At 47.6% G+C, this 25,891-nt stretch overlaps 1 protein-coding gene across 7 annotated transcripts in view; it reads left to right on the top strand.

Annotated features, from left to right (window-relative positions):
* Positions 1-25,248, top strand: part of CALCOCO2 (calcium binding and coiled-coil domain 2) — a 28,155-nt gene extending 2,907 nt beyond the window's left edge. For 2 of the 7 annotated variants that reach the window (XM_030294796.1, XM_030294797.1), the window contains exons 2-15: positions 5,864-6,053; positions 10,809-10,911; positions 11,071-11,204; positions 13,146-13,271; positions 15,601-15,689; positions 16,033-16,102; positions 17,294-17,416; positions 17,698-17,787; positions 19,015-19,083; positions 19,463-19,525; positions 20,322-20,417; positions 22,463-22,598; positions 23,655-23,683; positions 24,215-25,248. In XM_030294796.1, the coding sequence (XP_030150656.1) occupies positions 5,874-6,053; positions 10,809-10,911; positions 11,071-11,204; positions 13,146-13,271; positions 15,601-15,689; positions 16,033-16,102; positions 17,294-17,416; positions 17,698-17,787; positions 19,015-19,083; positions 19,463-19,525; positions 20,322-20,417; positions 22,463-22,598; positions 23,655-23,683; positions 24,215-24,391 (1,485 nt within the window). In that variant the 5' untranslated portion in view covers positions 5,864-5,873 and the 3' untranslated portion in view covers positions 24,392-25,248. Of the gene's footprint in view, positions 1-5,863; positions 6,054-10,808; positions 10,912-11,070; positions 11,205-13,145; positions 13,272-15,600; positions 15,690-16,032; positions 16,103-17,293; positions 17,417-17,697; positions 17,788-19,014; positions 19,084-19,462; positions 19,543-20,321; positions 20,418-22,462; positions 22,599-23,654; positions 23,684-24,214 lie in introns of those variants that run through there. The other 5 variants (XM_030294799.1, XM_032591233.1, XM_030294800.1 and 2 more) reach the window with 4 other exon arrangements.
* The last annotated feature ends 643 nt before the right edge of the window (positions 25,249-25,891 follow it).

Raw genomic sequence — 25,891 nt, 5'->3', positions numbered from 1 at the left:
ACTTCGGTTATTTTTTTTTTTTTTTTAGTTATTTTTATTTTTAAGATTATTTCTTCTTCCTGGTTAGGCATACACGGGGAGAATCTTTAGAAAAACTGGTGAGTTGATTTGGTTGAGTATTTGCATTGTTAGAATCTGAACCAGGAAGCTTTGCAGTATTTTTAGATTTTTCTGCTAAAAAGCATATCCGTGTCCTTTATGAATTCACTCAGAGAGAGCCGAAGTAGAATTAGCTGTTCCTTTTCAGGAGAGCATAACAGAATCTATGCCCTCATGGAACGGTCCTGGGAGTAGTAGATTAGGCTTGAAAAGCTCATTAGATGCAAATGTGTCAGGTTTTCTTAGAAGCCAGAAGCCAGTTCAGGGGACTCATTTGAAAATACATTGCCTGTTATTGCATACATCCTCTGAGAACCCTAATCCTTTCGGAAACTGAGCTGAAAAATCACAGTCCAAGTAAAGTGCCTCTGACGGTTTGTTGAATCTCTGCGTTATCTTCCCATACTCGACCGTTTGCTTGTAGACATCCCTTCTTGGCCTTGGTCACTCCTTATGTGGCTAGTCTTTGGTGTGAGGGTAGGAAGAAGGAGTTAAGTGGAATACCAGCCCGTGATTTCTAGGGGACCTAATTTCATCCCACTGCTTTTTCATGACTCAGTAGCTCTCCAGGCTTCTACATTTTTGTTTGTTTATTTGTTTACTTTGACAGAGAACGAGCTGGGGAAGGTCAGACAGAGAGGGAGAGACAGAGAATCCCAAGTAGGTTTCTCGCTGTCATCCCAGAGCCTGATGGGGGTGGGGCTCGAACTCAAAAACCACAAGAGCACAACCTGAGCTGAAATCCAGAGTTGGATGTTTAACCATCTGAGCCACCCAGGCGCCCCCAGGCTTCTACGTTTAACTTTTACGTTTTTTTTGTTTTTTCTCCTTGCCTCCCTGGATATGATCAGAATTAGAAATGATGGTGGACATCAATAGACATGATGGTGGTTCTATGGGGGAAGAGTGGTTAAGGAAGGGGAAGTCGGGGGCGCCTGGGTGGCTCAGTCGGTTGAGCGTCCGACTTCGGCTCAGGTCATGATCTCACAGTTCATGAGTTTGAGCCCCGTGTTGGGTTCTGTGCTGACAGCTCAGAGCCCGGAGCCTGCTTCAGATTCTGTGTCTCCCTCTCTCTCTGCCCCTCCTCCACTCACACCCTGTCTCTCTCTCTCTCTCTCTCAAAATAAATAAACTTAAAAAAAATTTTTTTTAATAAAAAAAAAAGAAGGGGAAGTTGATGCTTAAATACTTCCACTTTTCCTTCCGTTGCTTAAATCATTCTACTTTTCCTTCCATATCCTCTCTGCCCCTTCTATAAACAGTCATTTCCGGACTACTTTGTCAGAAAGGTAATTTCCCCAGCCATTATCAGAGCCCATTTCTCCCAGGGAACTTAATCACGGGGGGGGGGGGGGGGGAGGACCTGGAGGAAGGGTTCAAGGATCACTGACTTTGGGGTCCCTGGGTGGCTCAGTTGATTGACCATCCAACTCTTGGTTTCTGCTCAGGTCATGATCTCATGGTTCGTGGGTTCGACCCCGGCATCAGGCTCTGCGTTGACACTGCAGAGCCTGCTTGAGATTCTCTCTTTCCCTCTCTCTGCTCCTCCCCTGCTCGCACTGTCTCTGTCTCTCTCAAAATAAACTTAAAAAAAAAAAAAAAAGAATCACTGACCTTAAAAATTAGTGGTAGATACCTTCCTTCCAGGAAAAATTCAATGAGCGACCTCTTTACTGACCCAGTTCAGATTGGCATGGTTATGCTCTAGATTTACCCATGGCCTTTTCTGTCCTCAGCTTTGGCCTCAACAGAGCCATTGCTGTTCTCCAGTCTGCCTGCCTCCTCAACCCCTTTCTCCGTCTCGGTGGAGGAGAGTTTTCTGTTTCGAGACCAACTGAGTTCCAAATGCCTAGAGAGCCATAGGTCCCCTCTGAGTCATCTTGGGAAGGTGATGAGATCTCTGAAATGGGAAACTTCACGGGGTCTTACATTTTTGATAAGCAAGGAGCCAAGACTGTTGGACTTTTCCAGGCAGATGATTAGATGTTCAGATGAATGTTAAGAGAGAGTTTCCACCGGCTGTACGCTCAAGCCTCAGAACATGAGCTCGTGTGTGTGTGTGTGTGTGTGTGTGTGCGCGCGCGCGCACGCTCGCACTGTCCTTTCTTCAGTGTTCTGTTCACGAGCTCATTGATTGATTGTTTTCTCGAGTAAGGAAAGAGATCGCATGAAGCCCTCTTACCCTTGGCTGGTCTTGCCTTTCAGAGTAACATCCATTTGCAAACCAGCTTGCCAGAGTTTGAGTGTGTAGAAGGTGGGTAATGGAGTGTGAATTTTATGGGTCCTGAAGGAAATCAAATCTGTGCCTTTTGTTTTTTTGGCTCTTGAACCAGCTAGGCCAGCTGAACCAGCCATACCGAGAATTGACATAGCACTTGGAGATAATCATCTCTTCACCCTGTTTCAGAAAAGGGAAAGCTGAGAAACAGCAGCCTCTCTAAGGGTCTCCAACAAAATTAAGAGCAGGGCCTCAAAAAAATGAGCCGCATCGTCATTCACACCATTGTTTGCCTACAAAGCACCTTCCTTTCATTTTTTGATGAATCTCATGCATTTCCTTTATTCAGTGAATACTTAATCAGCAATTGCTATGGGCTAGGCATTATGTGATGTACATTGGGGTGATAGTGTTAGGAAGTAAAAGAAGAGGGAGTTGGGTACTCAGGTTAATTGAGAGACAGGCCCTGAAGCCACTCTTACCCGCGTGTTCTTTATGATCCACAGATCACAGATTAGGTCGTTTTACAAGCTCAGATAAACGTTCCAGGCTGAGGACAGAGGGAATATGCTGACCTCAGTATGACTCGAGACCCCTAGGAAAGAGAGAGGTCCGCAAGCAGAGAAGCCCTCCGTGGCCACCCTCCCGTAGCACCCAAGAGATCACACAGGCAGCCGCTTATCGTAAAGGAACCGGTTCTGACCTAGACGGGGACGTGACCTCCCCCTTCCTCAGAAAAACTGATCTGAGGTTTGAGGTTGCGGATGTGGCTAAACTGTGTCACAAACCAGAAAGCCAATACATGTCTCAGTTCCTTAGCTCAATCCCAAGACTAGGCAGTTCAGTGCCATCGAAGTCCTCTCGCCTTCTCTGTGAAAAATTGCCTACTGGAGGAGTTGAAAGAAGGGGCCTCGTTGCTTAGAGTCCAGAATAAAACCAGGAAATAAATAGGGTCAGGCAGGGCTAGAAGAGCTATGTTTTTTGGTTATTTCACTTATTTTTACAAATTGTGCGTATATGGGGCGGCCTGGGTGGCTCAGTCAGTTCACCGTCCGACTTCGGCTCAGGTCGTGATCTCATGGTCTGTGAGTTCAAGCCCCGCGTCAGGCTCTGTGCTGACCTCTCAGAGCCTGGAGCCTGCTTTGGTTTCTGTCTCTCTGTCTCTGTCTCTCTCTCTCTCTCTGCCCCTCCCCTGCACGTGCGCGCTCTCTCTCTTTCTCTCTCAAGAACAAACACTAAAATAAATAAATAGAAGTTGAGTGTATACAATCTTCCAGCATGTTCCAGCAGCCAAATTTGTAAGGTATTGCATTCCCGTGGATTCAGCTCTCCTTCATGTGCTGTGTACAGCTGAATATGTTTCCATCGCCCAGTGAAACCCTGGGTTGAGGACCATGGATAGACTCACTAAATGTTAGACCAGGGTGGCATTTAGAAGAAAGAGCCGGTGACTTTTGAGAGGCAGGAAATAGCCGGTCTCAACAATTCAAAAGACTCTTGGGGTGCCTGGGTGGCTCAGTCGGTTAAGCGTCCGACTTCGGCTCAGGTCACGATCTCACGGTCCGTGGGTTCGAGCCCCGCGTCGGGCTCTGGGCTGATGATGACCCAGAGCCTGGAGCCTGCTTCCGATTCTGTGTCTCCCTCTCTCTCTGACCCTCCCCCGTTCATTCTCTGTCTCTGTCTCAAAAATAAATAAATGTTAAAAAAAAAATTAAAAAAAAAAAAAAGACTCTGTTTCTTTTATATACTGTTTTACTTCCCAAATACTTTCTACTCTTTGAGTACATCTTTATCTGTACTGTGACCTGCGAAGGTGATATACAGGTTTTATCCCCAATTTTATAGATAGGGATCCAACTCGCTTGCCGTCCTCCAAGCGGGGGCAGCATTTCTCTGTTTCGTTGCTTTTATGCGTGCCATTTCACTTACCTGGAGTTTTCTCACCCCCAAACCCGCTTGTCAAAACGTTCGTCTTCCTTGAGGGATCATCCAGGACTCTACTCACTCCTCAAAGCCTTTCTTCTTCTCTCTAACCATTGGCATCTCTCCCTCTTGTTTTGTTGTTGTTGTTGTTGTTGTTGTTGTTTTAAGATAACTTGGGTGGGGTTTTGTTTTGTTTTTGTTTTTGTTTTTTTGAGTTTATTTATTTTGAGATAGAGAGTGTGCACGCGTAGGAGGAAGAGAATCCCAAGCAGGCCCCACACTGTCAGCACAGAGCCTGATGCGGGGCTTGATCTCACGAACCATGAGATCGTGACCTGAGCCGATCGTGATCCAGAGTCAGATGTTTCACCAACTGAGCCACCCAGGCACCCCGTCCCTTTTTTTTTTTTTCTTTTTTTTTTTTTTAAGTTTATTTATCTCCTGGGGAATCTGGGTGGCTCAGTTGGTTAAGTGTCCGACTTCAGCTCAGGTCGTGATCTCATTCACAAGTTTGAGTCTTGCGTCGGGCTCTGTGCTGACAGCTCAGAGCCTGGAGCCTGCTTCTGATTCTGACTCCCCCCCCCCCGCCCCTCCCCCGCTCATTCTCTCTCCCCCCCTCTCAAAAATAAATAAACATTAAACAAAAATGTTAAGTTTATTTATCTCCCTCTTTTGAACCCAAGAGCATTTTGCACGGATTCTGTCCATTTGGCAGTGAGATAGATGTTATTAGCCCCATTTTACAGGTGAGGAAACAGGCCTAGGGCCCAGCTGATGAAGTGAATTGCTCAAGCTCACGCATTTAATCGGTGGCGAGGCTGGAATTTGAACTTCCATTTCAGAACCCATGCTTGTCCCCTTGCATGTCAAATAACCCCCTGCTCTCAACCCTATCTTTCTTCCTGCACCTCTGTCCAGCTCCTAGCAGAGTGAATACATGCAAAGACTCACTAATTATAGGATAAATGCAACTGAATGGAGAAGCTGACAGCTTGAGAAACCGACATTCTGGAAGTCACGGGACTTGCTGCGATGAAAAATCTAAACTCTAGGTCTTATAGTTCCCAGCTCAGGTTATTTTCCTCTAGGCTGCCTTACTTATTTAAGGCATTTAGAAGTAGAACAAGCTAGGGGCACCTGGGTGGCTCAGTCGGCTGAGCATCTGACTTCGGCTCAGGTCATGATCTCGTAGTTTGAGGGTTCAAGCCCCGCATCGGGCTCTGTGCTACCAGCTCAGCGCCTCGAGCCTGCTTCACATTCTGTGTCGCTCCCTCCCTCTGTCTCTCCACTGCTCATGCTCTCTGTCACTCAAAAATAAGTAAAAATTAAAAAAAAAAAAGTAGAACAAGCTAGCTATGAGCGGAGAATAAAGGTATGTGAGGGTGGTGGAGATCAAAGACATTCATATGAAGTCTACATTCTAGCATAGGAAGCATACATTCTAGCATAGGAAGCTCTGAATGCAAAATGGCTCAAAGTGAAACAGAAAATAAGTTGTATGATCTCAATCCTTGTCAGGCTTTTGCTTTTCCTGACTTGCCTCGAATGGAATGTTCCTAGAAATCTCTCACAAATTTCAGACAGCCGTTTCTGAGCCGTATTCTATCCCCTGTCTCATAACAGGACGCCCACCATGGAAGAAACCGTAGAAGATCCCCCCACATCCGCTGTCTTGCTGGATCATTGTCATTTCTCTCAGGTCATCTTTAACAGCGTGGAGAAGTTCTACGTCCCTGGAGGGGACGTCACATGCTATTATACACTCACCCAACAGTTCATTCCCCGTCGAAAGGATTGGATTGGCATCTTTAGAGTAAGTGCTCAAAAACCAAATGTAAATGTTTTATTGATTTATTTTTATTTATTTTTAATTTTTTTTTTAGCGTTTTTATTTATTTTTGAGACAGAGAGAGACAGAGCATGAACGGGGGAAGGGCAGAGAGAGAGAAGGAGACACAGAATCGGAAGCAGGCTCCAGGCTCTGAGCCATCAGCCCAGAGCCCGACGCGGGGCTCGAACTCATGGACTGCGAGATCGTGACCTGAGCTGAAGTCGGACGCTTAACCGACTGAGCCACCCAGGCGCCCCTTGATTTATTTTCAAATGTTTATTTGTTTTTGAGAGAGAGAGAGAGAGGGACAGAGAGAGAGAGGGACAGAAAAGGATCTGTGCTGACAGCTCAGAGCCCAACGCGGGGCTCAAAGTCACGGATCGTGAGATCATGACCCGAGCCGAAGTCTGACGCTTAACCGACCGACCAACCCAAGCGCCCCCAAATGTAAATGTTTTAAAATTAATCCTATTTTGAAATGTCCACCTGTGAGTTGACTGGGATGAGTGGCCCCTTACGTAATTTCCGTGACCTTAAATATTGCTTTCCAACTTAGTAGAGTGTTTTAATATGAGTATTACGGATCTGAAAAGGATGTTGAGAAGTTACCCGGTTTGACATCCTGCACCCGAGAAGTTTGTTCCTGAATAAATACGTCTTGCTTCTTTGTAAAGATTTCCAGGGAGAGGAATTTTTCTGAGGTCCCTCAGGGACCTCTTCTAGTGTCTAATTACCCTGCGGGTTCAGGTACAGAAGTGGTACTTTTTTATTATAGTCCACTCACTCTCTGCCTCCCATTCTCCCCACCCCCATCTGTATCTCTGTCTCTCACATCACACACACACACACACACACACACACACACACACATCATAATGACAGATCTTCCTATTATATCCAGAGACAAGAGCTAAAGGTCAAATTTTAAGTAATTTACACCGCTGAGTTCCAACGTCAGTGACCTTTGTTTTGACATCTCAGTATGTCATGTGCTTGTTTGCCAATGTTCGTCCTGAAATCAGACATCCTGCTCGACAACACAGGGAAGGAGCTGGCGCTTGTTCGCATCCCGCGTGGGGCCACTTTTCCTTAATTGTTTGGAATTCCAAGCTAACTGATGGGGCCATGGAAGCTGCCGTTTAGAGGCAGGGATAGTAGACAACCAGAGAGACCCTGGCAAGTATCATGGCGCCTCCTGAGACCGAAGGATATTGAGCTGTTAGACTCAAGGATGTTCTGGGGGCGCCTGCGTGGCTTAGTTGGTTGAACGTCCGACTCTTGACTTGAGCTCAGGTCATGATCTCACGGTTTGTGAGTTTGAGCCCCGAGTCGGGCTCCACACTGAAAGTGCAGGGCCTGCTTGGGAGTCTCTCTCTCTCTCTCTCTCTCTCTCTCTCTCTCTCTCTCTTTCTCCTTCCCCTGTGCTCGCTCTCTCTCTCTCTCTCAAAATAAATAAATAAACTTCAAAAAAAAAAATACAGGATGTCCAGAAAACTGACACATCAGAGTGTTTCCCATTTTGAAAAGAAGTTAGTAGTTGTTTTTCTCTTCCCTGTATGTAGCAAAGCTGGCCAGTAGAACTTTCTACAAGGGAGCTATACCTTCAGCTACACGTTCACCGTCTAGGACAATGACCTTTAGCCCCATGTGGCTGTCAAGCACTTAAGATGTGACTAGTGAATTCATTAAAAGTTAATTAATTGAAATTTGAATGGCCTCCTGTGGCTAGTGGCTATCGTACTGAACAATGCAGACATCGGCAATAAAAAAAATTAGCCTTTGAAATGCGATCTGTAACTTTTTTTGCAACAGGGTCATACTTCTGTTTTGCTTAGATTGATTATATTTCCCAAGCACTTAGCAACTTCCAGTGAGGACTTAACCATAAGCCAAGTGAAAATCTTATGCTTTTTTAAAAACGAATGTTTAAAGGCATATTTTTAATGCATCTATATTTGGAATGCTTCATGCATCTCAGAGGTATTGCCATGACCCCATGAAGAAAGCATGGTTAATCAAAGAATGGCTTCTAATATTCATTGTTCATAAAGCTGTTGATTTGAACAGCTACCCAGGAGCCTGAAAGGTTTTTTTTTATTATTACTGAGAGAGAGCAGGAATGCAAGTGAATGAGGGCAGAGAGAGAGAAAGAGAGAATCCCATGAGGGGCAGAGAGAGAAGTGGAGCTCACCCGATGCGGGACTCGAACTCACAGACCATGAGATCACGGCCTGAGCTGAAGTCAGATGCTTAACCAACTGAGCCACCCAGGCGCCCCTGGAAAGACAGCTGTAAGGCTCATAAGGAGAACACAAATTTCTTGAGAACATACAGTGTGCTATGTCTCTGATGAGGTTTTTTTGTTTTTACGTTTATTTATTTTTGAGAGGGAGGGAGCACACAAGCGGGGGGAGGGGGGAGGGTAGAGAGAGAGGGAGACACAGAATCCGAAGCAGGCTCCAGGCTCTGAGTTGTCAGCCCAGAGCCCAACGTGGGGCTCAAAGCCACAGACTTCGAGATCATGACCTGAGCTGAAGTTGGGCGCTACACCGGCCCCTGATGAGGTCTCGTGCATGGGGGCACATGCGTGTGCATGCGTGTGCGTGTGCTCTTTGATCCTGACAGCACAGCTGCACCCTCAGGTGGGCATGTTCCCTCTTGTGCACAGGTGAATAAAATGAATAGACTCAAGACCCTGACCTTCCTGAGGTCTCCCAGTGAGTGAGTGGGGAGCAAGTGTGTTGGACGCCTAAACCTTTGCGCTATTCTGCTGAGTTCACACGAACAGCAGAAGGTATATTAGAGAGCGAAGAGCTGCCTGTAGAGTGTCATCTCTCACCTCTCCCTCGGAAAGCCCTCCCGGTGTTTGTTCTTGCAACGAGGTCTTTCTGAAGGAAACCCCACGCCGCATGGGCTGAGACTCACAACCTCAGGGTCAAGAGTCGCATGTTCCACCGACTGAGCCTTCTTGCGGCATAGTCTCGACCATAGTCCTCAGCTCCTCCCCGGCCCTGACCCTGGGCCTTCCTGGCACGGCGCGGGCGCTCACGAACTGGTTTTCAGCGTCCACTATGCTTCGTCTTCTCAATAAAGCAAAAGCTGCCCGCACCGATAGAGCCTCAAGCAGGTGGTAGCTTTCCTGCCTTCAGCGCGTAGCCCTGTGCTCCGGGCTGTCCTTTACCTGGGCGTTTACGTGTGCCCAAGGTCTCCAAGAGGGGACAGGTCCGAGAAGCGCGCCCGGACCAGCGCGACTCAGGTGGGGGACCCAAGGCCAGAAATCACAGGCAGCCAGAAGTTGTCTCCTGGTTCCAAGACCGCAGTAATTCTTAGGCCTTCCCAGATATTTTGGTCACAGTGCATTAAGAAACTCCAGGATGTGAATGAAGACTCCATAAAATTCCTGCTTCCTGTACCAACCACAGGCCGCGCTGCCTCCGGGCTGCTTCCAGCGATGGGGTGCGTATTAATGAGACACTAAAACATGCCCTGGTACGTTCTGATGAGCGTTCAGTGTCGCCTTTTCAACCCTGCACTGATTCCTTCATATATAAAAATGGAATTTTATTTTTAGTTCTTCTTCTTCCCACTGGGCTCAGGCAGGGTCAAAATACGGCAATAGATGTAATTTTGCTTCTCATTTGCTGAGTGTTCTCCCCTTGAAGACACAATGGCTCCCTTTCTATTCTCCGGTGTGCCCTTACCGTCTCGATATGATTTGAGCCATCTTTTACCCTCCTTCGACTTTACTGAGAATATTTTCCACTTAACCGGCTTCCTGCTCTGAGGCATATTTTACAGTATCCGTATATCATGACTTAATGCTTTCAATACCTGGAAGGGGCCCTTATGACTACCAGAAGCACCAAAAGGCCTTCCTTAAGCACGTGTTAAGAAAAACACTGAAGAAAGAAAATTCTATAGACTGGGCTCAGTTTCCTGGGGCCTCATCATCTCAGAACCCTTTGGCCCCTCTACTCCGCAACATGCACATTATTCAAAAAGTGCATGTTAAAGATGTGCTAGTCTAACCAGGTCAGTATGGGTGACGGGACTGGACTGGACACAGGAGAGGACTGACCAGTGGAGAAGGCAGATCAGAAGGGCTTTCTGATGAAGAAGTTCTAAGAAGCGTTGTAAGAAGACAGCGGGATCAAGAGTCACAACCCCAGATTTTCCCCAGTCACTCACCGTTCTCTGTCTGACTTGGTGTTAATAATTTTTGGAACTCTTGTCCTGGGTGTGGAACGGCCAGTTTACATTTCCTTCTGAGATAGGTATTCTGGACTGTGCGGGCGTGCAGGCCAGTTTCTAGTTGTATCAGACCTTGTACCACATATAGTTGTCATGAGTCAAAAAGCAAGATCTGGGGGCGCCTGGGTGGCCCAGTCGGTTAAGCGTCCGACTTTGGCTCAGGTCATGATCTCACGGTTCGTGGGTTCGAGCCCCGCGTCGGGCTTTGTGCCGACAGCTTGGAGCCTGGAGCCTGCTTTGGATTCTGTGTCTCCCTCTCTCTCTGCCCCTCCCCCCACTCGCACACTCTCTCTCTCTCAAAAATAAATATTAAAAAAACTTACTAATAAAAAGATCTGATCCAATGGTGGGTGGATCTTATCATACTGAATTCATTTTACTTTCAACATAAATCATAGGCAAGTGTATTTTGAGAAGACATAGCCCAAATCAGGACTCTCCCCTGAGCAGTTTGAGATGCTGAATGAGAACCTTTTGTCATTGCAGGTGGGTTGGAAGACGACCCGGGAGTATTACACCTTCATGTGGGTTTCTTTGCCTGTTGACCTAAACAGCGACTCAGCCAAACAGCAGGAGGTCCAGTTCAAAGGTAAGGAAAATAAATAACGGATCAAAGGTGTTGAAGACCGCAGCCAACACGGATTCCCTTGAGCTTAATTAAGCTTTCTGGGGCAGATAAAAAGACTTCCAGATTTTCAGCTTTCTTACTAGACCTAATTTTGGATTAAAAATCATGTTGCGTCTTCAGCTTATTACCTGCCCAAGGATGATGAGTATTACCAGTTCTGCTATGTGGATCAGGACGGCGTGGTCCGGGGAGCAAGTATCCCTTTCCAGTTCCGTCCGGAAAATGAAGAGGACATCCTGGTTGTTACCACTCAGGTCTGTAAACATCTCACCTCGAGCCCTTCCCGCCATTAAGAGTAGCGATTTCACAGGACACCTGGCTGGCTCAGCTGGTGGAGCATGTGACTCTTTTTTTTTTTTTTTTAATGTTTTATTTATTTTTGAGATAGAGTGTGAGCAGGGGAGGGGCAGAGAGAGAGCGAGGCACAGAATCCGAAGCAGGCTCCAGGCTCCGAGCGGTCAGCAGCACAGAGCCCGACGCGGGGCTCGAACTCACAAACAGTGAGACCGTGACCTGAGCCGAAGTCGGAGGCTTAACCGACTGAGCCACCCAGGAGCCCCTGGAGCACGTGACTCTTGATCTCAGGGTCAGGAGTTCAAGCCCCACGTTGAGCGTGGAGCCTACTTTAATTAAAAAAAAAAAAAAAAAAATCGTAATTTCAGGATAGGGTAGAATTTGAATCAAAAAAGTAAGCCTTTACTGAATGCCTTAACAGATGCTGTTGGGAGAAATGTATCCAGTACCCACTCAAACCTACTCAGGAATGACGTAGAAACATTGAACAGAATCACAAGAAGTGATTTCTCCTTTCTCTAAAACTTCTGTAACTCCGTTGGCGTTCAGTTACTCCCTTCACTTTTCCAATCGCTTAATTTTTGTCGTCACATCTTAGCACCACAGTAAATGTATCTGCTCCTCTGAGGAGGCACACACCAAATATTCTTTGTGTCTCTTAGTTCTGGCCCAGGCCCAGGTACACATGAGTATTAGATTCATTTACTCACCCAGTTATTTCATAGGATGCCCTCTTTCCATCCAGCCCCGTGGTGGGCAGGGAAGAATGGATTAAATCGCTTACTGTCCCGAAGCTCGTCCAATAGGAGAGACAAACAACGATACTAAACATTTGCGAGAAGAATCCACATTCTTCTGTCATTCCCCCTTTTAACGTTTTTTTTTTTTTAAGTAGAAATATATTTTGGGGTTCATAAAAAAATATTTTCAAAAGTCATTACAGTGAATCGCTTCTCACTTAAAAATAAACTCTTGAAACGTATTTAACTTGTTTTCTTACTGAAGCCTTAACCACTTTCCAACCCCATGTACCTTGGTTATAATCCTAAACTTTCTTGAGCAGTTTCCTGGGCAAGCACCTTACAGTCCATGTACCTTTCGTAATAGATCTAGTCCAGACTTTTAATAATTCTGGGGAGACCTCTCCAAGTCCTTGTGTTGGTCTCCATATCTCTTAGTCCAGTGACGTCACATTGCATGGGCTGGGACACACTCAGGCGGAGGAGCGGTCAAGCGTATCTTCACCCATGGGGTCAGCGGAACGTAAACATAAACCAGTTACTGAGATGGCATCTTTACTGATACACCACTTGGTCAAAACTGGATTCTTCGCACCCCATATCCTGTCCCAGCCTTGAGGCAGATTCACACGTGTTGTTAGTGGGTCTTGACATCTGTTTGTTTAATCTCCCTTTCTCTGGGCTTCCTGACTGGGTCCCCAGTCCCTGCTGGGTCACTGCCATTATTCCCTCGTCCCCTCACACATTCCCAAGGAGCCCACCAAGGGAAGCCCAGCCTGTCACCTTTGCCGAGTGGCCACGGAGAGCAGTGATGGCAGTGGGAAAGGCACGCAGAGACAAACACGGGGATGCGGTCGGAGCCAACCCTCCACCCCAGAAAGATGAGCCATTTTTTCGCTTTTTATGGTCTTCATTTTGTTTGCCTGCCTTTCTTGGTAACGGCGGGCTCCGTGTTGCAATTATCCAGACATGCCTACACGGCCCCCTTCCCCTCCCAACTGAGGAGGTGTTCCCATTCGAGGTTTACAGATGTCCTAATAGTGAGTGGGAAGCCAGCAGACCCTCAGCATCCCAGCCTGTGGGAACGTTCCGCCAGAGGCACTTGACTATCCGTCGAGCTACAAAAGGTCGAATACGAATTGATGGAATGCTCTTTCGTAGGGTGAGGTAGAGGAAATCGAGCAGCGCAATAAGGAGCTTTGCAAAGAAAACCAGGAGCTGAAGGACACCTGTGTCAGCCTCCAGAAGCAGAACTCAGACACGCAGGCTGAGCTCCACAAGACGCAGGTATGGCCGCTGGTTCACCATGAACCTGCACACCAACTCAACAAACAAGCAAAACGTGTAATGAACCTGGAGTACAGAGGTCAGAAGCGGGTGGTGTCTCTTCTCCAGCACCACTTTCTCTCTGGCCTGTGATCTCACTCCCTCACACTCATATTTTTGAATAGGCACAGCGTTGAAAGTTTTCTGTGGATTACTTTATTGCAACTCTGGCATAGGTACTGTTATTACCCCGAGTTTACAGATGAGTAACCTGAGGCCTGAAGGGCAAGTGCTCCCTTCTACAGCTAATCAGTGATGGTGGAGCCAGGATTCAAACTCAGGCGGTGTGACGTCTTCCTAGTTCGTACGTATCATATAAAGTATTTTCTCTGATTAGCTAGATCCGGACATCGAGGGAGAAGAGAGGATGAAGGCAAGGTTGCAAGTTCTCCTAAGTCCTTGCTGCTTCTCTTTTGAAACATCCTTCAAAACAGCAGGTGGTAAATGCGAGTTGAGCATGCAAGGAGCTAAAGAGGAGAATCTTCTCTAAAGACTGTAAACTAATTACCCTGAGGTCATGCCTTAGAAGTTTCCAGAACACGCAGACGTTGGCAGTCACCATCTGTAGAGCCCTTGATCTACAGGTGAGGAACCCGAGGCCCAAAGGAGAGAGGAAGAGGTCAATTTAGTGATCCCACTGGGTTAGGACCCACTTCTCTTCGCTCCCAGACAGACTCTTCTTTATACCTTGCTGTCACACAAGTGCCCATGATGTCCTCGCCCCTGGGCTGGTCTAGAAGTATGGATGACAGGTCCAAGATACAGATCTGGCCAATCATAGGCAGTGAGGTAACAGGGGTGGCGTAGGTATATAATTCACAAGCTCTCTGTTGACCGTCAGTGGCCAGGAGCTCACCTGCCAGGTTCTAGCCAAGGAATCAGAAGGTCTGGGTTCTTGGGTTAGCTCGCCTACCTACTTGCTACTAGTTGTAATGATAACACAAGCCAGTATTCAGCACCTACTGTGTGCCACTGTAATTAAGCCTATCGCTTCACTTACTCCTTAAAATGACCCGGCAGCTCAGGGGCGTGTGAGTGTGGATCAGTCAGTTAAGCGTCCAGCCCTTGATTTCGGCTCAGGTCATGATCTCACAGTTCGTGAGATCAAGCCCTGCACTGGGCTCTGTGCTGTTAGGAGAGTCTCTGCTTGGGATTCTTCTCTCTCTCTCTCTCTCTTTCTTTCTTTCTCTGCCCCTCCCCCACTTGCATGCACTCACGCTCTCTCAAAATAAGTGAATAAAACATTAAAAAAAAAAAATGGGGCGCCTGGGTGGCTCAGTCAGTTAAGTGTCCGACTTCAGCTCAGGTCATGATCTCCGTTCATGGGTTCAAGCCCCGTGTCGGGCTCTGTGCTGACGGCTCGGAGCCTGGAGCCTGCTTCAGATTCAGTGTCGTCCTCTCTCGCTGCCCCTCCCCTGCTCCTGCTCTGTCTGCCTCTCTTTCTCAAAAATAGATAATAAACATAAATTATTTTTTATTTTTATTTATTTTTATTTTTTTCTTTTTTTTTCAAGACATAAATTATTTTTTAAAAGACTATGCATTTGTAAGTCTTGGAGCTAAAAGCAGCGAGTCAAAAACTTAATTAAAAAAATAAAAGCAGCGAGTTATTATTGATACGCTGGCTTGGCTTCAGTGCAAAATGAAGTTGGGGAAGAAAAAACAAATGTCTGGGACCAGTACGGTGGCCACTAGCCACAGGTGGCTATTGAACACTTGAAACAGGGCATATTGTGATACTCCGGCAGCATAAAGTATATAACAGATTTTGAAGGCTCCGTATGAAAAAAAAAGTAAAATATTTCCTTTTTATTTACATATTGAAACAATATTTTAGACCTGTTGGGTTAAATATGCCATTAATAAAATTAATTGTATCTGTTTCTTTTTACTTTTTTGAATGTGGCTACTTGACTTTTAATTACGTGCGCAGCATTCACGAATGTATTGGATAGCACCTTTCAAAGAGAAAAGCCACTTTATTTCACCCACTGCTGTGTCCGCAGTGCAGGAACAGTGCTTCCTAGGCAGTCACTGAACATTTGCTTAATGAATTAATGGACAGATACAAGCTCCAGGGGAAGAGAAGTTAAGGTGCGTACGTTTTGGGGAAAGAACAGATTGAGAACATGTTAATACGGAAATCCCCTTACTCGGACGTTTCATTCACTGTTGTGTCATGACACACAGCAAGTGCCTAACACGTAGTAAGTGTTCTGTGAATATTTGTTGGATGTCTGAGATACTAAAAAATGGCTTAGAAATGGTGGGTTCCTTTGACGTTCTGCAGGAGGAGCTAGAAATTCTAAAGAGCACCGCTCAGAAGCTGGAACAGGAAGCGAAGGCACAGAAGGACGGCTGGGAGACGGAGCTGCTTCAGTAAGTGTGGTTCCCGGCCGGGAGGAGCTGCGTGTTGTAGACACCCTTGGCCGGGCTCTGATCAGTTCTCCAGAACTCCCTAGAAAACAGTCCTGCTATCAGGACAGTGATAGGAATGATTCTGGGTTAGACAGTTAGGATCTGAATGGTAAGGAGACACGACCTGAAGTCCAGTATTAACGTCAAGTTGTCGAATGCAGGCAGTTGGAGGTCAGGAAGCCGAAACGGGACGGAAGAGGAGTGGATTTTAAACTCACTCCGCGGCCCTAGGGCCAAGGCGGCCTTAAATCATTGAAGGCCTGGGGGATCTGACCCGCAATCAGCGTGTTTTTCACCTCCGCAGACTGAAAGAACAAAACCAGAAGATGTCCTCAGAAAACGAGAAGATGGGAGTCAGGGTGGAGCAGCTCCAGGTAGGTGATGCCGGACCTTTGCCAGAGTGCGTTGTCCTCCCCTTGCCACCATGCCTGCCTGGTGGCCCAGAGAGAGAAAGCTACGTTGCACCGTAGTGAGTGCCCGAAGCGTGCCTTTCAAAACATCAGACCAGGGGCGCCTGGACAGCTCAGTCGGTTAAGCGTCCAGCTTCAGCTCAGGTCATGATCTCACAGTTCGTGGGTTCGAGCCCCGCTTCGGCCTCTGTGCTGACAGCTCAGAGCCTGGAGCCTGCTTCAGATTCTGTGTCTCCCTCTCTTTCTGCCCCTCCCCTGCTCACATGTGCTCTCTCTCTCTCTCTCTCTCTCTGTCTCAAAAATAAACGTTAAAGGGGCGCCTGGGTGGCGCAGTCGGTTAAGCGTCTGACTTCAGCCAGGTCACGATCTCGCGGTCCGTGAGTTCGAGCCCCGCGTCGGGCTCTGTGCTGATGGCTCAGAGCCTGGAGCCTGTTTCCGATTCTGTGTCTCCCTCTCTCTCTCTGCCCCTCCCCCGTTCATGCTCTGTCTCTCTCTGTCCCAAAAATACATAAACGTTGAAAAAAAAAAAATTAAAAAAAATAAATAAATAAACGTTAAAAAAAAAACTGGGGGGTGCCTGGGTGGCTTAGTCGGTTAAGCATCCAACTTCGGCTCGGGTCATGATCTCACAGTTTGTGGGTTCGAGCCCCGCGTCGGGCTCTGTGCTGACAGCTCGGAGCCTGGAGCCTGCTTCGGATTCTGTGTCTCCTTCTCTCTCTGCCCCTTCCCCTCTTGTGCTCTGTCTTTCCGTCTCTCAAAAATAAACAAATGTAAAAAAAAAAAAAAAATCTTTTTTTAAAGATGGGGGACTGTCAGCTCTCCCAGTGGTTTCCAGACTTTTTTCTTTTAGCTATAAAATCCTTGCAAGCCAAGTCTTTCTCAAAAGCCTAGAACGTAAAGCAGATAGCAGCTGAATCACTCTTGTTTTGAGGAAGCTGTACCTTAAAGAGCGGCTGGTTGAATTGTCCTCATTCGAGTCTCGGCTACTGAGGGTGTAAGGCAGAGCTGAAGAGAAAACATTCCAGGGGTGTCTGGCTGGCAGTTGGGAGTTGCTACGGAACACACACCCCTTTGTGTTAGCGTTCATTAGAAAGCACTGTCTCCCTCTTCGGTGGTCCCTTCATATCTTGGTTATATTCACTCATCTTGCTTTAGGCCCAGCTGTCAACTCGAGAGAAGGAAATGGAGAAGCTCGTTCAGGGAGATCAAGATAAGACAGAGCAGTTGGAGCGACTGAACAAGGAAAACAGCCAGCTTCTTCTCACTCTAACCCAGCAGGTAGAGTCACGGACGAAACTAACATTTTTAGGCCCTTGCGGGAAAGCGTATGTTGTTCTTTCTTTACTCTGTCGTGTACCTGGGTTATCGCTGGCTCTGGGAAAGGCCTCAGAGGAAGCCACCTGAAATGAGGGGCCTCGTGGCTGTTCTCAGAAGCCAGCAAGGGCAGACTCACCTCTGTCTCTGCATCCCGGCTCGCTCATCAGCTCAGCGGGGCCCTTCCCCAGTGCGCGTGTGCCCGTGTTTCCGCAGCGGCGGAGCTGAAATCTATTTCCGTGCAGAAGGAGCGCCAGAAGAAGCTGGAGCAGACAGTAGAGGAGATGCTGAAGCAGGAAGAAACAACCACCCTGAAGAAACAGCAAGCGTTAAAGGCACGTCTGTCTTCGGATGGCTTTTGGGGGAGGGAGCCTACGGGAAGGAAGGGGAAGGGTCTGTTTTCAGGTGATGGAAAGGATAAAAAAGACAGATGGGGACAGCGTTCCCCTCCGGACGTTTTGCTCTCGACCCAGAAGAGGACAGAGAATCTGTCGTTTACAAAACGTCTCAGAGAGGTGGCCGTTTCTGCCGTGTGGTGAATGGCAGAGCGATACCGAAAGTGAAACCACATGACAGGTTGTGGTAAACACAACCTTGGACTAGGTCACGACCCAGAGTAACCCGACTCCCTCCTTAAAGAGTTCTTATGGGGGCAGACGAATTAACAATTGTAGCGCTAAGCTGTACGGTTAGAGAATATGGCAGCAGTCAAAACAGATTTTGTTGTAACCATAATATTAGCAATTAGCATTCTAAATTATTCTGAGCTATAATAATATAGTAATGAAAGCCTAACCGTCTGACCTTTTCCTATAGTAGAATAGAATGTTGGAAAAGAGGCCTCGTGGTGACGACAGGTACCAAGAAGCCCCATTTTCTGAATTGATAGAAGGACATGAGAAACCCTGATGTCTGGAGGGTATCCAGCTGCTGGGTTTATAAATCCTATCACACAGGCATCATGCATTCACTCAGTCATTACTCGGTCAACTATGGAGTCCCAGTATATATGAGAGACCATATATTTTCGCATGCTAAGGAGGAAAACAAAGTTCTCTGAACTCTGTTCCCGAACCAAATCGGCCGCCCAGAGAAATGTTTTATTTGGCCACACTGATGTTTTTCAGAAATTGAATTGGTGACCAACCACTAAACATGGGACTATTTCCCACTTAAAAAAAATTTTTTTAACGTTTATTTATTATTGAGAGACAGAGAGAGAGACAGAGCATGAGCATGGGAGGGGCAGAGAGAGGAGGAGACACAGAATATAAAGCAGGCTCCAGGCTCCGAGCACAGAGCCCGACGCGGGGCTCGAACTCACGAACCGCGAGATCATGACCTGAGCCGAAGTCGGACGCCCAACCGACTGAGCCACCCAGGCACCCCAGGAACGCTCGTTTAAATGACCTGTGGCCATTCAGGGGTCTGAACGTCCTTGTGGCGGGTGTGGGTTCCCTGGGTTTTCGTGGAGTGTTTTCCAAGACCCAGGCGCCCCATTCTTCATTCCCCACCTATCCCAAGGAACCCTAACTATGAGGACCGTGTATCTTATGCTTCAGGAGCCTAGGAACAAGACAACGGCAGTGGAGGAGCAGTTAGTACAAGAGGTGGAGCGCCTCCAGGCAAAGGTAGAGGCCGGGAAAGCCTGTTTCTTAGAGAAGTACAAAGAGTGTCAACGACTCCACAAACAGATCAGGCAACTCAGGGCTGCTGCGCTGGTAGGTGACGGAAATAAGGGGCCCAGGCAGCAAGGGGTGTGAAGGTTTGTGGTGCTTAGACCAAGCCCAGAGGACTGTCCACCCTTGTTCAGGAGAGACATTTCTAAAAAAAAAAAAAAATCTCCTGCTAAAAAGAGGCGGGATGGCGTGGACAGCCAGAAACCAGTCTGGGCCCCCCCCCGAAATCTCGGCCCCCAGCTCCGCCACAGATCTCAGGGAAGGATTTTGTAACCACCGAGCAGGTGTCTGCGTAGACTCAGATAGTCCTTTCTTATTTCTGCCTTTTGAGGAAGTGAAGCAGGACCAGAAGAGCCAGCAAGAGCCCATGGGGATGGGGAGCCAGGAGCCAGCAGTGAGCCCTGTCGTCGGGTAGTCCCTCCCGCATTACTACCTCAGGGCCGGCTAGAAGCACACGGCAGTCCGGGCACCAGCATTCAAATAAAAAAATCTTGGAAAAACAGAAACAAAAACAAAAACAAAATGCAACTGATAGGACTAGCTTAAGTGTCTTTGTGAGGCGTGTGCATGTGTGTGTGTGTGTGTGTGTGTGTGGAGGCAGGAGGTGGGAGCAAGCCTACCCGTTGTGGGGTGTTTGAACATAGGTCATCATCCTGGGAAGCCCAGGACCTCAGCCTGGGTTCCCGGTGGCCGCGGAGGAATGCCTTCCAGGGTTCCTTCGTCCTCCGTGTTACTTGAGCCCAGAGGCCCGTCCTCCCTGGGAGGGGGTCGCGCCAGCCTAAGCGCCCCGCGCCGCCTTGAGTGAGATGTTCATTCGAGACAGAGATGCTCATTTCCGTGGCTGGGTGCGGTCAAACAAGGTTCCATTTAGCCCTAATCCTGATAAGTCCGTCTGGAGGCTCTTCCCAAGCTTATCACCCTTTCCATCTTTGGTCGCTTACACTGCCACTAACCCAAAAGAAATCGGCATCTCGATGCCGGCCCAGGCCTCCCAGCATCTTGTTAAGTCACTTCTCTGTAAGTCGACACGGCCTGCGTCTCCTCCTCTGCGCCCCAGCTCCCTTGCCCCCCCACCCCCGAGTCCCACCAGTTTGGGAAAGCAGGTCCTCTACAGGCCCCTCGCTTTCCCCCACTTGGGATCCAGATGACAGTATGTGATCCTAACCCTAATTGTTTTTTATTATCGATAGGACGAGAACGCTGGCCTGTCAAGAAAACTGAGTGAGAACAAGATTATATATGATGCTCTGCAGAAAGAGAAAGAGAGATTGGAAAGAGAAAATGATGTGAGTGTGTACGGAGGGCGAAGACCTCAAGGTTTTAAGGGGAGGGAGCAGGGTGACCCGGAGATGTGGTGACCAAGAGGTAAATAAAAGAGCCCTTTCTGGGACAGTGGGTGAGACCATTGCTCCTGAGAGCAAATTTAATCTGGTTTCCTCACCTCCCATGAACTCTCTCTTGGTTCCCCAACCGAAACTTGCTTGGTGTGGCAGGAATCAACAAGAAAGGAACAGCCTTGATCAAGATCTAAATTAATTTTACTCTTAACTTCATACCTATTGTAGGTATTGTCTTTGGGGAATCATATCCTGCGTCCTTTTTGTGCTAGTTGAGGGACCCCTTTCCTTCAGCACAACTTTCTCCTTTTTTTCTGCCACTAAACCAGGGCAGAAGATGGTCTACTATCGCTGGACCCTTGGTGGGCCCTTAAGAAAATGCTGTGCATTTATTCGTGCCCTCATTCATTCATTCATTCATTCAACCAACATTTATTTTCTGCTGTGGGTTAAACACAAGTTATTGTTGATTGAGGATGATGGCCCTAAATAAAGAAACTGCACTTGGGGGCGCTTGGATGTCTCAGTCGGAGGAGCATGGGACTCGTGATCTCGGGGTTGTGAGTTCGAGCCCCGCCTTAGGTGGAGAGATTATTAAACACAGTAAGTTAAAACTTTTTTTTATTTAAACAAAAATTTTTTTAATGTTTATTTTTGACAGAGAGAGAGAGACAGAGCATGAGCGGGGGAGGGGCAGGGAGAGAGGGAGACACAGAATCGGAAACAGGCTCCAGGCTCTGAGCCATCAGCACAGAGCCCGACACGGGGCTCGAACTCACGGACCGCGAGATCGTGACCTGAGCCGAAGTCGGACGCTCAACCGACTGAGCCACCCAGGCGCCCCAAAACTTTTTTTTTTAAAAACGAAGCTGCACACAAAGGCACTTTCCTGCTCTTGCATCAAAGATGTCCGTGCATTCTGGCTTCTCCTGGATCCATACCTCCCGTGGTTCTCCATCTTTCCCCTCTCCGAAACCCTCCCGGGCTGTGCCTCCAAGTGATCTTTTCTGGCTTTGATTACGCCATTTATGCCCCTTTCAGTACTGTAGGGACCTTTGGAGTCTGTTTCCGGTCTTGTTATTCTCATCCTCTTGATTTAGATGAATACACCTTGACTTTGCAGTCTCTGTTTTCCCATGTAGGCTCATGGGAAGAAGGGAGGACACACGATTTGCAACAGGGAAAAAGATCTGATTTTTTTTTCTTTTGAGTTTTTTTTTTTTTGTAAGTAATCTCTTCCCCCATTGTGGGGCTCGAACCCACAACCCTGAGATCAAGAGTCCCGTGCTCTTCCAACTGAGCCAGCCAGGCACCCCAAGATCTGATATTTGAAAGTTTTGTTAAGAACCGATAGTAAAGCCCTTTTAAGATGTCAAGGGGCAGTTTACTAATTATAAGAGCTTTAAACGCTGTCTGTCCTCCTCGTAGCTGCTTCTCTCTCATTCTTCCCATTATTCCCTCCCTCCCTTCCTTCTTTCTCTCTCTCTCTATTGGTGTATCCATCTGAAAGGATAAAACATGAAGACGGGAAAGTCATATCAGATGAGTATTCACACTGTGTAAGAAAATCGTTCTGGGAAGGTGGGACGGAGACCAAAAGAACCATTTTACCCTCAATAGCATCCAACAGCTCCAACCTTAATATAGCTCCTGCCACCCTCCTGTAGGCACCCAACTTTTGTACCCCACCTCAGCTGGTATGTAATTTAGAGGCTTAAAATTCTTTTTTTGAGTTCATCTAAACAAAATGCAGTGTATATTTCAATTCAGGTCTAAAGAACTGAGATCTTTGGTGTGTTGAGGCCGCTGCTTTCTCTGGAGAAGAATTACAAATGATCGTTTCCCGGGACCCCCCAGTGCCCCGCTGTTCATCGAGAGCTACCTCTTTCCCACCTTCCCGCCTTGCCAAGCGGGCAATCCCCTCTCCACTTGCTTGTGGCCATTCTTTGTCGTCGTCTTTCAATATGTCTCTCTATCCAACGTTCTGTCCCTAGCTTTTGAAGAGGGAGAACAGCAGACTGCTGAGTTACATGGGTCTGGATTTTGACTCCTTGCCATACCAAGTGCCAACTTCAGATCAAGGAGGTGCAGGACAAAACCCGGCCCTTGTCTATGGAAACCCCTATTCCGGTAAGAGACAACTGCCGTTTGAGCCCGAAGGCCCCTGCCCGCATCCTTTTCCCCCCACTAAAATTCTTTTTGGCCTGCGATGCTAATTAAGACCAGTCTCATTGTTAAGACTTGCTGGGCAGAAGCTGAGGACCCAATAGAAGGATTGCCAGGCGAGAAGTGTTAATTGAGAAATAAATCTGAATCTAGAAGACGCAAATCAGATCATTCGCCTAGAGGCAGCAGACACAAATTGAGTCCCGTGGCTATATTCCAAATATATAAATCAGAGAAATGTCTCTGTGTAGAAGATATACACACACAAAGCTGAGGAAGCTAATTAAGGTTTGGAAATGGAAGCACACGAGGTGGGGTATGCCACCCAGGAATGGGCAGTTATAGCGGCCACCTCGATGGCCTGACCGAGGGTAACAGGAACGTGCACCACAGAGACCCCGGGGTGGTTTGGAGGACAGAAGTGGGGGTGAAAACCAGTCTTGTCACTCAAGGACTGAGGGGTCAGAGTGCCCTTGCCAGGCACGAGGGAACAGGGAACTTCTCCTCCTTTGTCTCCAAAAGCAATAGAAGACCTCATTGCCTTTTCTTGGGCAGTTTAAAGCAGTCGTGTTCTCTTAAGAGCCCCAGTCAAATCTTTACAGCAGGCAGGGGTATACCTTTGTTTTCCTCTTTAAAAACTGTTCTCAAAGCCTTTCCTTTAAAAATACCTGTTTGCACGGATTCAGTCTTCAAATCCATTCTCAAGTTGTTTCCTTACTAAATCGTGGCTGTTTTTATTAAAACCTCGTGTTTCCCATACTGAGGTTTATTTGTTTTTTCTGACTGTATAGCAATATGCATGGCTATCCCAAATGCCACTTCATTATTTTTTCCTCTTTTCCCTTTATCATCGACCTAGATCCCCTGTGTCAGAAGTTAATGGTACATGGGCGAGAGAAAGAGACGCAGTGGGGAGGAAGGGGAGCAAAGAGAGTTACAGAAAACAGCTGCTGCATCACGGTTGGAGAACCTGGGGATGGTATTTCTTTCACTGAATGAAATCTTTGTTATTATCCTCAGGTATCCAGGAAAGTTCTGCCCCAAGCCTGGTAAGTACGTGAATCATGAGAGTGCCCACATCAAATCCTTGAGAAATGTCCCTTCCTGCTCAAGTTCATGGGAGAAGCGTAGGGAGCCTGTTTCGTTTTGATAATTCCGGAAGTCAGCTGGATCGATTGGGTCAAAACCCGAAGCCGAGTGAGCCTGTCGAGGCAGGGAGAAGAAAGCCCGGTTCGTCCGCCAGCTTTCTGGCGGGTAGATCTCCACCCGTGAGCGGAGGTACCAGAACTAGGGAGGAGATGCGAACAAGGCAGCCGGTGCAACAGGGCATGTCCCGTGTCCCTTCTGGGCTGGAAGCTCTTTGACCGCTTTAGCACTAGTGGGTCCTTTCAAAACCCCTGGGGTAGAGAAAGCCCCAGGGAGGGCCTCCAAACGTGAATCGGTTCGTTCGTCGTCCGTTTCCTGAGCACCTGCCGTGGGCCAAGCATTATGCTCCGTGCTGAGAATCTAGTAGAACACGGGACGTGGCCCCTGTTACCTAGAGCTTGCCTCTGTGCTGACCTCTTTGCCCTTCCTCCCAGCTCGCCGTCAAGAAGTGCCCCACCTGCAAATCCGACTTCGCTGGCGACATTCTTGATTTCACCTCGGAGCAGCAACACCCACAGCCCCTCTGTTTGAGTTGTCCGATTTGTGACAAGACCTTCCCAGCAAAAGAGAAGCAGATCTTCGAAGACCATGTGTTCTGCCACAGTCTCTAAGTGTTCCGGCCTCTTGGATCTATACCGTACATAGATTTTGATAGAGTAGAACCTATAGCTTCTACTTGGAGTTATGACCCAAGACCCTGCCTAACGTGAAATTACTAGGGATTTACTCAGTCCTGCTGCCCTAAGGGTGGAGTCATGCTGATTATGTGGTGAGGGCTGTTACTTCCATCCTTGTGGGTTACTACTACCTTTTAAATCCCATAACTAGCCGTGGCCTGCTCTCCCCTCTGGTGCCCAGCCTTCCGAGGGTCTCCAGCACAAGGGCCCTGGGACGGAACTGACCGGCTTGACTCGAGTACTAAGTGATTCATTTTCCAAGTTGTCCCAGCGCCCTTCAAGGTCAGGCCTCGAGTGGTTTTGCACTCAGTTCTGAGTCTTAAGCCTGCGGCTGGTGATTGAGCAGAGGTTGAGAATTTCTTCCTCCTCCTCCTCCTCCTCCTCCTCCTCAGGTCCCTTCCTCCCACTGACGGCATTAAACTGGGCAAAAATGTCACTGCAGAGAACTCGGTCATCCAATTTGGAGACCAAAGGTTTCACAGCTCCCAGCAGAAGCATCTTATTCCTGAACCCTGGACACAAAATATTATTTCAATCACAGGCCTTCTTTCTCTCTGGATACCTCTGTTTGGCATTTTCTACTCTTCGATCTTTCCTATGCACGTTAACTTTTATTGTTGTAAGTCCTTTCGTGATGATTAGTAGGACCTGTTAGAAACTGGGTTTGCAACTTTCTGAGCAGGTGAGTTTTGAATATGGAGAAGTCAGAATAATGAGAGCTATTAATCTCTTTAATACTAAAAATAAACTAGTCCTCTGTTTCAGGGACGTGGGTAACTTCAATTTGGTAATTTGAGTTTGCGGTCTTTTATTTCTAAGCTTAGGAGAGAAGGGTGACCAAGAGGCCTGTGGGACTTGTAGGCCCCAGCAGTGATTTCCCTTCATTTGTCTGAACTAGTCAACAAAAGTGTCCCGGCCCTTGTCTTGAGACGGAGAGCAAGGTGACGGAGCATTAGTTTGAGAAATCTAGGGCTCTGACTTCTTGTTCCAGCTTTCCGTGCACTTTTTGAAAGGGAACAGTGTGGACTCGGGCACTCTTCGCGAACCAGGTTCTAGTCCCTCCATCCAGATTTGCCTAATTGAACTACAAGAAAGCAATTCCATTTTCTCTCCCCCTCCAGGGACGGAACAAACGGAAAGGACTCTCAGGCAGGCCACCAGCGGGTCACCATAGAGACTTGTACAAAAACCCCAGAATGATGTAAGACATGATGTCACGAGTAAGGTTGAGCCAGCCTCCTTCCGGGGTTTTCCCTATGTGATTGGAGTTCGGCCCTAGACCAGCTATATTGCCCCGGTCACCGCTCCTTGTCTTTATTTCTCCTTTGATAAAACGAACATGAAACTGTACTCCTGCTTCTCCTCCTCCCCTATCAGTATCGCAATGAGCTGTCTCTTGGACGCCCAGCCTTTCGCCCCTTGAGGTTCCAATGT

Source organism: Lynx canadensis, chromosome E1 (genome assembly GCF_007474595.2).
Source record: "Lynx canadensis isolate LIC74 chromosome E1, mLynCan4.pri.v2, whole genome shotgun sequence".
Lineage (NCBI taxonomy): Eukaryota > Metazoa > Chordata > Mammalia > Carnivora > Felidae > Lynx > Lynx canadensis.
This window is presented reverse-complemented; position numbering and strand designations above follow the sequence as displayed.